Source organism: Bicyclus anynana, chromosome 17 (genome assembly GCF_947172395.1).
Source record: "Bicyclus anynana chromosome 17, ilBicAnyn1.1, whole genome shotgun sequence".
NCBI lineage: Eukaryota > Metazoa > Arthropoda > Insecta > Lepidoptera > Nymphalidae > Bicyclus > Bicyclus anynana.
In genome coordinates, this window is record NC_069099.1 from 11,519,015 (window position 1) to 11,532,123 (window position 13,109).

At 35.3% G+C, this 13,109-nt stretch overlaps 1 protein-coding gene across 3 annotated transcripts in view; it reads right to left on the minus strand.

Moving 5' to 3' along the window:
* The window catches only part of LOC112046364 (protein groucho), a 120,384-nt gene that overhangs the window by 91,652 nt on the left and 15,623 nt on the right, over positions 1-13,109 (minus strand). For all 3 annotated transcript variants that reach the window (XM_052886473.1, XM_024084167.2, XM_052886472.1), the window contains exon 4: positions 11,281-11,325. In XM_052886473.1, coding sequence (XP_052742433.1) covers positions 11,281-11,325 — 45 coding nt within the window. The remainder of the gene's footprint in view (positions 1-11,280; positions 11,326-13,109) is intronic.

Consider the following 13,109-nt stretch of genomic DNA (forward strand, 5'->3'; position numbering starts at 1 on the left):
TTCTTCAGGATAAAAAAAACCTGCGAAAGTGTAATTATTGAAATAAGTAGATAGGTTAAGTATAGGTACACAATTATTTATCTTCGGATTTTCACAAATATTTTCATTGCTCATCGAATTACATTTCTTTCACAAACATCGGCATTGTTGCCGTATTACCAATTAAGCAGGGTGCACACTGTTATAATGAATTTAATAAAGCCCGAGGGAGTGGGTCGGTGCGCCCTATTTTTTCACATGGCACACATCGCCGGTGTCATTATAGGGCCCGAATTTGAAAACACAATTAGACTTAATACAGAGGTGATTGTTGTTGGCGAGGGTTGCAACGAGGGGCTCCGGCAAATCCTTTAATTTGACTCCCCTATCAAATAATAAAGCGAGGGGCAGCGGGCGAGCGATATCGCGTTTAGTGGTTTTATTGCAAGCGCCATCTGCCGCGTTGTGCGGATAGGGTTGCCAGAGGTTAAACGGCATTTGTAGGACATTTTATTCGTAATATTAATATTCTAAAGCAGCATTTTGTAGGACACTTTATCTATACTAAAGCCATACTCGAGGAGTACTGTTTACTAACAAACAAATTAGAAACGAGGGTAGGAAACACATGTCATTTCATAACTTTTTTATTTTAAAATATGATATGTTATTTTATAAAATATTATTCAAAATATAGTAACTTTATCTAATTGTTTTCAGCTTATTAATCAAAATTATTTTTAATAATTTTAGAACAAGTTAATTATAATTATTATTAGGTGGGAAATGAATAGTGATTTATACCCTCATTTTTAATTTGTTTGTTGGTAAACAGTATTCCTCCAGTATGGCTTTAGTATATACTAATACTTTAAAGAGGTAAATTTTAGTGTTGTAGAGGGTAATCTCTGGATCTACTGAACTGATTATGAAATTTCTTTTACCACTAGAAAGCCACTTTTCGTTAACCTACGCGTATTTAGCCAAGTCTGACCAAACCTTTCGCAGGCCTTACGCCTTAGTTATTGTTTAAAATAAAATAAAATAAAAAATATATTTTAGATTGTCTCAAATATAAGATCAACATGGTTACTTTAATAATAACAACGTCGCGTTCTATAGATGGAGAGATAATTTCGCTTTTAAAGCGAAGGGGCGACGAAGCGCTCATTCGTGAGTTGTTGCGTTCATTTAGACAATTCACAGCGCAACGCGGCACCGCTTGTAGATGTTGCGATAGCGCGCCCATTATACGGGACCCTTAACGACTACCTTTATGTGAACGCTCACTATAATTTGATAGACACGGTACGCCATGCTGCACAATGCTCAGCAAAAGCGCTGTACCGTATCGTATCGATATGAGAAACAAATGGGTACACAGTCAATCTTCTCATGCGGAAGATGAAAACATATATACGTAACTACTTTCCTGTCTATCAAAAATTTATGTTATTCGCAGAGAAAATACAAAAAAAGCACTCCTATCTATCGTGAAATAACGAAGGAAGGTAGATAAACATACTAGGTAGGTAACTATTGGAAAATGCGGAAAACTAATAGTTAAACATACCTAGTTACCTACCTAAGAATAATTGTATATTATGTCTAGTGTCACTATTGTATTATTATTTACTAGCGGACGCCCGCAACTTCGCTTGCGTAAAATCTGTTTTTTTAATCCGTGGATTTTTCCGGGGAGAAAGCCTATGTTCTGCTCCAAGATTCACTTATCTCTGTGCCAAATTTCATTCAAATCGGTTCAGTGGTTTAAGCGTGAAAAGGTAACAGACAGACAGACAGACAGACTTACTTTCGCGTTTATAATGTAAGTATATATTAGCTAAAAATTATTACATGTACCAGGGGCACAGGAGTACAGAGAATGTATCTTACAAGGGAATGGATGCGAATTGCGTTACTTACAAGGGAAGTAACGCAATTCGCAGCAAGACTCAAGACTGGCATTCGCATCATAATTATTATGTGAATGGTTAACGAATGCGAAGTGTCATGCAAGATGTAACCGTATAAGCTCAACGCACACCTGCCAGTTTACCAAGTGAGTGATTATTTAATTCAATACTACTTATGTAAAGCATTAATAATTTAATTATTACTATAGTCACTAATAGCATGTAGATACTTACAAGGGATGTTACGACTTCGCATCAAATAATGTAAACGTTTAACTGGCTCGTTGGTATACCTAATGATTAGGCTCTTTGATTTTGGAACACGAGGTCATGGGTTCAAATCCTGGGTCTTTCTGTTAAATTCCCAGAATCGGCATTGTTACATCCCAGAGCTTCTTCTTCAGAGAGCTCGTTAAGTTATCAGTCCCGGTCATTATCATTAACAATAAATTATCACCCTAAGCCTGCCAACCCACATTGGAGCGTGGTGGTGGGTTTAAGCTCCATATTCATATAAGTAAGGGACCGTTTGATAGGCTGATAATAATGATTCTAATAGCATATAGGCACTTACAAGGGATATTACGAATTCGCATCAAATAATCTAAATATTTAACGTATGCGAATGTCATGCAAGTAGAAGAAAAACGTAGCTCAGCACTCCACCTGCCCGTGAGCAATTTTAAAATCAATAGGTACTATCTACTTGGCACATTTATTACAATTAATTCATATTAGTAGTTGCACAAACAAGGGATGCTACGAATGTTCGCATTCGCATAAAATTATGTGAATATTTAACGAATGCGAATGTCATGCAAGTTACAGAAAGCCGTCTAAGTACTCCACCTGTCTGTACCAAGTGATCGATTATTTAATTCAGTCAGTTTTTGTATATTTAAATATCGCCTTATAGGCAATAACAGCCAAGGAGTATATTTTTAAAGGATATCCAAGACTGTATTTTGCCACTTCTGCAGGCATATTCATTAACTTTGAGAACCTACTACAGCCTTTCTTGATTGTTTGTTTACCAACAAACAAATTAAAAATGAGAGTATAATAGATATGGTTAATATATTTTATATAACATTTTATATACAAACCATATATAATTTAAAAAAAAATGAAATGACATGTGTTTTCTACCTTCATTTCTAATTTCTTTGTTGGTAAACACAACTCATCAAGAAAGGCTGTAGTAGGTTCTCAAAGTTAATGAATATGCCTGCAGAAGTGGCAAAATACAGGTAGTCTTGGATACCTTTTAAAAAGTAAAAGTATAGGTAACTTTAGTGGATATACACTAACTGTATATTTTTAGGAATTCTTAAGTCATGTGGTGTCATCAATTTATTGCTAACTAATCAAAATTACTATTAGTGATCCTTTTTAAAAATGGGCTAAGGAGTACTAAAAATACGATTGTTATTGATTAGCTGATAATTATATTAAGGTGGCTAATAGATCAAAGTTAGTGAAGGCTATCAGAAAGATGATATGGAGTTCATAATATATGTGTATATTAATATCTCGTAGTTGTAGTAGTGGATTAACAAATACAACAAGTTATTGTTAGTTGTTTCATTGCTTATTCATCACCGTCATTTTGTTATTCCTGACTTATTCAAGACTTGAACAAAAAACTTATGGATTATTTATAGATGTTCGGATGTATGTATAATACATGGATGTTTGATTTTTTTTCAAGTTGTAAGAGATAGTGACCTGATGAAGCGATTTATCAAACCACATCATCAAGAATGTAAGAATCATTTCATTCACAATAACTACACGCAACTCCTTGTTCATCATCATTTTTAAATTCAATGGCGTGCACAAGGCTTTTAGCTAGAGTAGGCACTATACGTAAAATGGTATTACGTCAGTTATAGGTTCATAATGACTCTTCAGGGTATGAAGTGCACGTTTGCATCTATGAAGTGCAGGAAATATAATAAACATTTTTACTTACGTACTCTCAGACGGCAAAAAAACGCGCGACTTTAAATAGCATTATGAATTTCCCGCTTAATATCCCGCATTTTATTACATTAATTCCTTTATCCAAAGCTTGTACTGGCAGATGTTGCTATAAGCAATAAGACCGCCTTTGCACATACTTGTTTACTATGTTTTCTTTTTAACCGACTTCAAAAAAGGAGGAGGTTCTCAATTCGACACGAATGTTTAATGTTTTACCTCATAACTTGTTAACCAATTTTGAAAATATTTTTTTTGTTTGTGAAAGAGTATAGGTTCCTCCATTATTGGTCCTATTTAATTTTCATGAAAATCGGTTCAATCATTTTGTGTAAAAAATGAAAATAACGAAATTGCCTGCATTGTGCCGCTTTCGTTTGCACTACACTAAAACAGAAAAATAAATACAATAAAGTATATACATATAAATAAATAACAATTTCTAACAGCTATATCATAACAAGCTACCTACATAATTACCACCAGCTACATAATAGACTCTCAATCACTTTCTAAAATTAAAAATTAATATCCCCCGGTTCGTATATTGGGTCTATTGTAAAACAAACAGGATTAGGGCCATGGCGAGCGCCCTCGGCAGTTTCATTATAAATAGTAGCTAAGCGGATCGAGCACGTGCAATGTTTTTATCAACTGTGTGCGCTCACCCTAATGCAAGGGTAAACATCCCTCCGCCCCGCATATGAATAATTCCCGAGTGTAGGGGACTCGGCCGGCAGACCCGCAATAACCCGTAAATTATTAAATTATGCTGACGAGACGAGTTTTTCTTTTAATTTTTTGTCCCAACTCATATTCCCACAAATTAAAATTTACGTCAACAGCATGTTGTATTCTATACCTACGTACTACACTACAGGGTTATAAAATCGTCTAAGTCTTTTTATTTTAGTACGCCGTTAATAAGTTTTTATCTAACCACCGTAGGTACCTAGATAGATTTAAAAAAAAAATAGAATGGCTTGTGACTAAATTGTGACGGCGGGGTATTGGAGTGGGATCCGGGTTTAGATTTGGTTTTCTCTTCGCCTGAATTTCACAGAACTTTTAGCAGATACGTTCAAGTAATGCAGGAATTATAGATAGTTTATATAAACACATTAGGTTTAGCCTGTAATGTTTATATATAATATGCGTATAAAATAAATAAATAAATGAATAAAGAAATGCAGGACAAATGAGTAGTTCAGCTACGTTATTATCTTTCATAGTCAAAGTTCATTTATTTTAATTAGGCTTACTATACAAGCACTTTTCAAATGTCATGTTAGGAGTTAATGGTGATAATTAAAGTCGAAAACCCGGTGATACTCGCATAGTACCTATGTCAATGGCAAGATAATTTGGCAGGTAGGTAAGTAGACTGTACGTTGGTGCCCCCCTACGTAGATACGTTTGTTTCCAACACAGCGCGCTGCTCACGAAGCGGCGCGGCACAGATATTTCACAACAAACGAGTGCCGGGGGATGGGAATGTGTGCACTGGAGCGCACAGTGTAGGGGTGTCGACGCTCGTAAAACACGACACAGTGTTTTATCGATACCCCGCCGGGCGGAGAGAAGCTTGCTCGCAACCCTATTGTTTCGCTGTCGACACTCGTGACACTTCATGAAATCACTCCGGCGTTATGAATTTATTGCTCTTCAACTATTGACTTCCATTCAAAGCGATCTATCAACGCGAAATATATTAATTTCGCAATATGCAGTCGAGCCGGCATCCTTGTTTTATTTATTAGAGCACAATGGTATCAAACATGTATTATTTAAATACAATACAAGCGCCTTATATAGTCGCCGATTAAATATGTATACGGAAATCATTATAATAATCGACAACGTAAAGCCGGTTCGAGCGTGAATAATGGGTAGAGAAACAGAACAATAACGCTCCGTGTCGATACAGCCACACAAAGACGAAACAATCAATTCACGACGTAAGTAGGTGCGATTCGGCGCGGTCTGACTTGCGGTCCGGCCCCGCGACTAACAAAAGAAAATCTAAGCAATTAGTCGTCGCCAGAAAGAGCGGAAAACGCGCGTTGGACGCGGTCACGCCGCCGGCCGATCGCCGCGGTCACGACGCAATCTCCGCTAACGACTTCGACCGTATTGACATTCTTTTTTCTTATGTTATAGTACAAGATCCGGCATGAGAAATATACACCCTCATCTGTTTTTTTTTCGGATAAGAAATAAATGATAGAAAATACTCACATTGAAATAATAGCTTGTTTAAATTGCGGCCGGATAGCAGGTTGTAAATTATTATTTTTTTTATTAAATTTATTTATTGTACTTCCGTCATTGGTTAATAAAAAAAATGTACACTAGTTCAAAGAATGTACCTACACAACAGAATTGAAAATGTAAAGGTTGCCCGCTTTCACACTGCAACTGTGGGGTTGCCAGATATAAAAAGATGAGTAAAGTTATATGTCAATATGTCAAATGAAAGCTTATTTTAAGCTTAATTTACCTAAAGTCGCTTTTTATCTAGTTCATAGATTTTTTATGAAAAAAAAAATGTCTTCTATCATTTATTTTTTATCACCAATAAATAACAGATGAGGGTATATATTTCTAATGTCGGATCTTAGACCAATTCCTTTTTTCTTATGACGGACGGCCTTGGGCATTCGGTAATAAAATTACATGTAGGCGTGATCGAAAACGCATTTCAATGTTTCAAATTAAAAATTCCAAAACATTAATCTCGCGGTTATTGAGCGGTCAGCCGTCACGCAACGGACGGTTATAAAAACAAGCGTGAAGCACAAAAAGTTTTAAAACATTGCTTGTTATTCCAACACTATCGCGCGATTTAAATCTAAACAGAGCAAAAAGGGTATATTCTGGTTGCCGCTCGACTGAGCGTGTTGAGTGCTAATGTAATAATCCATAACAATGAAGCGCTGCAGTACGCTAAATAGCGCATTCAAGCATTGAGCCAACGGAGCCATCTGCCCGCCGCAGCGGCAAACAATACGACCCTTCTAAATCACCCTCGTTGCCAGTTCGCCAGACCCTAAACAAACATAGTTTCATGCCGTTCCAGCTTTGAACCATTTATGAAGAAACTTATCATTTTGTTATCTGTTCTGTTTACAAAGACGGATTTAAAATTTAACATTGAATTTACATAACTACCGTAATACAAACATTTTAAGGTACCTACATCGTATTGTAAACACATATGGAAATTTTGGTTAGCGTACAAGCAGATTCCTAACAAAACAATCAAAACGTTGTGAAACCACTTAATACGCAACACGGCTTCTTGATAACATATTTGTTTACTCGTTCTTTACGAAAATATCTCATGTACCTACTCATGTTCAGAGAAATTCGGCTCAGATTTAGTCAGGAACGGGAAAGCTATTTCTACTTTTCATGTTTCCATGAACTCATTAAAATTCAAACTTATGTGCATCAAGGACTTCCAGATCATAGCATGACAGACGAACAATCAAATGTTCCATGATAGTCGATACCCAGGTAAAAGTAGAACAGAACAACTAGCTATTGAAACCTACTTCAAAGTACAACTAAATGTCATGAAGAAGGAATTTAAGGGTGGTGGTGATTGTCCATTGCAAGTGTAGGAAACACCACATGGGAATCGAGGCCTGTTAATAGACCGTTGGCAAAACGTTGGGCCGTCATAAATTGATTTTGTTTCCGTTTAGAATAGGTACCTACGTGTTAAGGTAAAGCTATTATTAACAAAAATGGGGGATTGTGCGTGGCATCTGACGGTGGGGTCTGAGCGTAAAATCAACAGATTACTACGGAACCCCTATCGGCAACCCTTCGCGAGCGACCCCATGCAAAAGTAATAACTATTCGTTACCATAGCTATTGATGCCCTGCGGTTAGGGTTGTCGAGTACACCATTGAAGATTATATACGTGAATTGGAGTTCGTATCACCTATTAGGGGTGTTTCTCTTTTGTGAACTTTCAAAAAGTAATATTGAAGCATTATTGAAATCTTTAAGTCGTCAAAGGAAGATTTAGGTGTAGTCTTTATCCGAAAAAATTTAATAACTTAACGAAGTAACTATTAACTAATCTATGGGCAAAAATGCCTACTGATTTTTTCAGGCGTATTTTCTCATCCTTAAAATGTTTTTTCTCCGTTAATTAAATTCTGTTGGTAACTTAATCACCGCCGGGAGCCTTGTTCAAATTAAGTTTGTCGGTCGGACACCTAACACCTGCCAGACTGGTAGACTTGTTTATTTAAGCGATAATTTTAGCTTCTTAACTTTGTTATCTTCATCCTACGCTATATTCTCTACAAGTTTCTTCGACAATAGGTATCTATTCGTATTAATTTTTTCCAATAGATAACAACAATAGTAAGTACAAAATATTATTGTTTCTACTACTAATTTTAAGCAAACGTGTCAATTAAAAAAAATATATTCATTAAAAACACACGTATAACGTGTATGCCGGCTTCAAAGCTTACGCTGTCAAGTTTGCCGCAAGCTAATTTCTAATTTAAGCTTGACTGTATAAACCTCAAATCTATCCAACATGAAAACTAATATGAAGTCTAACGGCAGGCGTCCACTAATCCGCATCGTACGTATCGGTCGCATCTTGCCTATCAAACGGATTTTTAATATTATGGTAGATAAAATCCGTTCGATGCGATCCATACGACGCGGATCAGTGGACGCACTTTCATAAATATTGGATAGACGGCGTTACTTGGCGGAAGTTCATCATGTATATGTATATAAATACTTTATTTATTTTGCTATCATCCGCGAAAAGCCGACGTACCTACTTCTATAACTTTCTATAAATAGAATACTGAAATCCATTTGATGCGATGCATCCGATACGTGCGATGCGGATTAGTGGACCTGAACCCGAACCTGCCATAAATCACTTCATAAGTTTATTTTAACCAAATGAACAGTACCTAAGGGTAATTTTCATTATTACTCTTGGTAAATACAGCATTCATACATCCACAAATGAAAAATTTAGGTGTCATTTTAATTTAATAACCCTAAATTTTCAGAAAATAATGAAGTCACTAAGCGTCACTAACTATTAGTTATATTATCAGAGTTTCAATCACACACATTAGGGGAAGCGAACTCCATAATACGGGTAGGTATATGCTCCCCCAATAATCACGGTTTCAATATTGCTCCGAATAAGCGTAAAGTTATTGTCGTAAATAATATGGCATTAGTACGAGCCCTTGCCACATTCCATTTGAAAATATACCGTATTTGAAAAGAAAATCTATGCTTAATGACCAGTGGCGAGCATTGTTTTTTACAAGTTAGCCTTTGACTACAATCTCACTTGATGGAAAGTGATGATGCAATCTAATCTTGCATTAGCTGATTGATGAAACAAGTTTCATACAATATAATAATAATAATTAATCCTCTATATCATTCTTAAGAAATAGGGGTAGAGGAACAACTAGATGAGTATAAAAATTATGATAGAGTTTATCACTATGGACTAAGAATTTTTTTAAGCGCGTTTGTTTTCAACAATTAATTGATATTTAATCCCAAAAATCCCGGGATGGATTTTTCCGAGATAAAAAGTATAATAATAATTTCTGCTCCAAGGTTACTTAATTTATTATGATACCAAAATTTATCTAAATCGTTTCAGCGTTTTAACCATGAAAAGGTAACTGACAGACAGACTTACTTTCGCATTTATAGGTAATAAATTGTAGTATGGATTTCGCATTTTGACACAAAATCTGTAAACAAAAACAGGCTATAAATTAGAAAGCGAAATGTAAACAAAACGGACCATACTTTGTCCCCAGCCCCGCCACCCAGGCTCACCCCACACCCCGGGGGTGCTATGAAACAACGTTTACAAGAAACGACCAAACCCAATAATAACTTTCTTTTTTTTCTCAATAGGTATTACACAACAACCTCCCCGGGCGCCAGTTACGATAATTACAAGAAATACAATAATAACTTCTTTATACTCTGAAAATATTTTTTTTTTATTTAAATTAATATAAGATTATGCTTTTTTATAAAACATCTGTCTATCTACATTGATATTATAAACAGGTAAAGCTTGTGGTATTGTAGGAATTAATCTCTGGAACCACTCAACTGATTTTGAAAATACTTTTACCAATAGAAAGCTACGTTATTTGTGATTGTCATAGGCTATTATTTTATCCCCGTATTGTATGGTAGGTACGGGAACTACGCGAGTGAAACCGCAGGGCGTCGGCTAGTTTTTTTTCTATATTTTCCACTTTAGTCTAACTAAGCGAATAGCTACGGGGAACATCTCTCCCTCTGGGATTTATCCTCTTGACCGTGAAACTAAAGCGTAACATTGTACCTCTGCTAGGTGTAGGTACACCTTTTATATAACCAATATCAAACAAAAGAACGTCCAATTAGAGTAGAGAATAGGCAAGCGCACCCATAACTTTCATAATAGCCTGTTTAATACCATAAAAAAGTAAACAAAGTCTATCAATAAAACAGTGCAAACAAATCGCGATTTGACCATACTTTGAGACCCCCCCTAGCCTTAACCCTCCCCAGTGCTGCGGGCGCGCTGTCAAACAACGTTTATCCACCAAACGAGCGAGGCGCAATAACACTTTGTTTTTTTTTTATACGCCATTTTGCAGGCGTTCATTTTTCCCTCGCGCCACTTTGCACCGAGGCTAATAAAAAATAGCTATTTTCACCTCCATCATAATACTCGATGCTCTAAATACCGTAACAAATAATGGAATGTGAAAACATTTACGTTCCAACTATCAACACTTTAAACAGCAATAATAAATTGACCTAACACATAGAAACGATTTTTTAATGCAAGGCAATATAATTATTTAATTGTTATTCTATTCCGACGGCAAATAAGTTGACGAATAGATGGTACTATGGTAATATGATATTCGTCAAGCACAACGTAATAATGACTGCCGAAATGATAATATCAAACGAATGTATGAAACATTTATTCAAAGTATGTTTTTGTGGTTGTGTTATCGTCAATAACTCAATTTTGAATAAACATTAACGATCGTTCAAGCAGGTCTACAAACGGAAAAGTATAGAGTTTTTAAAACTGTTTAATTACCTACTTACCTCCATGTATTTGATAGTACATAAAAAATACTATTAAAGCTATTTTTCCTGTAGGATCAAGTTACGGAGATGAGATGTTAGTTTGGCAAAAATTGTAAGTCTTATCATTGTACTAAAAATATATTACAACAACATAATCGTAAATCTCTTAACTAAAGTAATGTACCCACATACCTAATAAGTGTCCGTCAATTTAATAAAGGCACACTTAATAGATATAGTAAGTAGTAATTAAAATGTAAAATAGTTACATACCTGTTTGTGCATTTCCACATTGAGGCCGTACGACATTTCATAGTACTGAAACATAAATAAACAAATTAATCGGATCAATTACATTGGTCGGATGGGACAATGTAACGCGACAAAGAAAGCACTTGGCAGCCATTAGCTTCCTCAAATCATTTGAGGCGAGTGACTAAACTTCCGCAACAGCCCTGGACCGCGGCCAGGAGTGTTTCCGACCGCGCACGTGCTGGTAAAGTGGCACAACTCTAGGATATTTTATAAACGGGAAATATTCATTTATGTCACTTTATATGTGTCCTAAACACAAATCCGGTTCTCAGAAGTTATTTACAGAATTTACAGAACAGAAAATATGAAGAAAAGAACAATATCTTTACATTTATATTATACAGATATAATTTTTTGCTGAGTAAAATACCAAAAAAACATATTTCGTATGTGTGCCTTTATTTATCAAAATAAATAGCTATCAAAGTCAGCACGATCTTAATATTTTGAATACTGAATGAAAGTAATCCAACTTTACTATTAAAGGTATTTACTCGTATTAAGCGAAATAACTGAATTTTTCGGCGACAAGATTTTGTTTTACATACCTAATTTGATAGCAAAATTCTATATAATTTGAATATCAAGATTCCCGGTTTTTATTATTTTCTAGTTGCTACACTTTTGCAATATGTGCGCGACATAAAAACCGCTCGCGAAAATTTCCTCTGGAGCGTATTAAAATAAATTGCAGGCGATTTGGCAACACTTAATCGTGATTCATATCGGGCCGGAACGAGCGCGGGGGGATTAGGGACTGCCAAATATCTATTCGGTCGCCTGAAAAATGTTGCCACTTTATATATATTTTTTTGTACGTCATCGCGCGGAATTGGTTAATAACGACGCTGGCATATTTTCCCCGTGTTATCGACATTTTTTTTCCGTGTGTTCAACATTTTTCATGGCTATTAAATGGGTTGTTTTATGCCGTCATTTTATATGACATGTTTTTTAATGCGAATTGTTTGAAACCTGTTTAAATAGAATGTTGTGAACTTGGTAAATTCGAAAACGGGAAAGTACCTACTGAAAAATCTGCTATAGGGCAAAACTAAATTAATTTTCTTCTGTATCCCCAATCTAGTTTTAGTATCGATTGCTAATGGTATTTGTGTAGGCTTACTTAATTGATATCAAATAGGTAGGTACACTTCAAACATGATATATTTTCAAATTTAGTTACACTATTTATGACATGTAAATTGTATACAGTATTATTTTAATGATACAAATTATCTACACACTAGTCAACTCAATTTACCTCTAGCGTATATCATAATATAAGCTCATAATGTAAACTAAATTTAATAAAGTTAATAAATCATTACTTGCAGGTAACTATGTACTCCTATCTAAACAATTTATGTTTGCGTAATGATAAACAAGGTGTGTAATTACTGCTCCCAATTGATCGAAACAGCCGGCGCACTTATCAGTTATCACGCGAACAAACGTAGGTACCTACATATAATAATTAGTATGCCAAAAAGTGACACGGTTTATCTCTAGAGAGTGAGAGAGGTTTTCGTTAATTTCCCATTTATAAAGGTATTTGACCAATTGGTCATAAATACATATAGGGATCCACTATAACAAATATGAACGTATCCACTATAAATATCACAACTTATTTTGTAATCCAACCAGGATTGTGTGAATGGTACTTTTTACCCAGGAATCGTGCTCAATCTAGTTGACCCACCTGCACCTGACGTAAAAATTAAAATAGATAAGTACAATAGAATTGTGAAATCATTTAATTTGCTTTAAGACAAAAATATAAC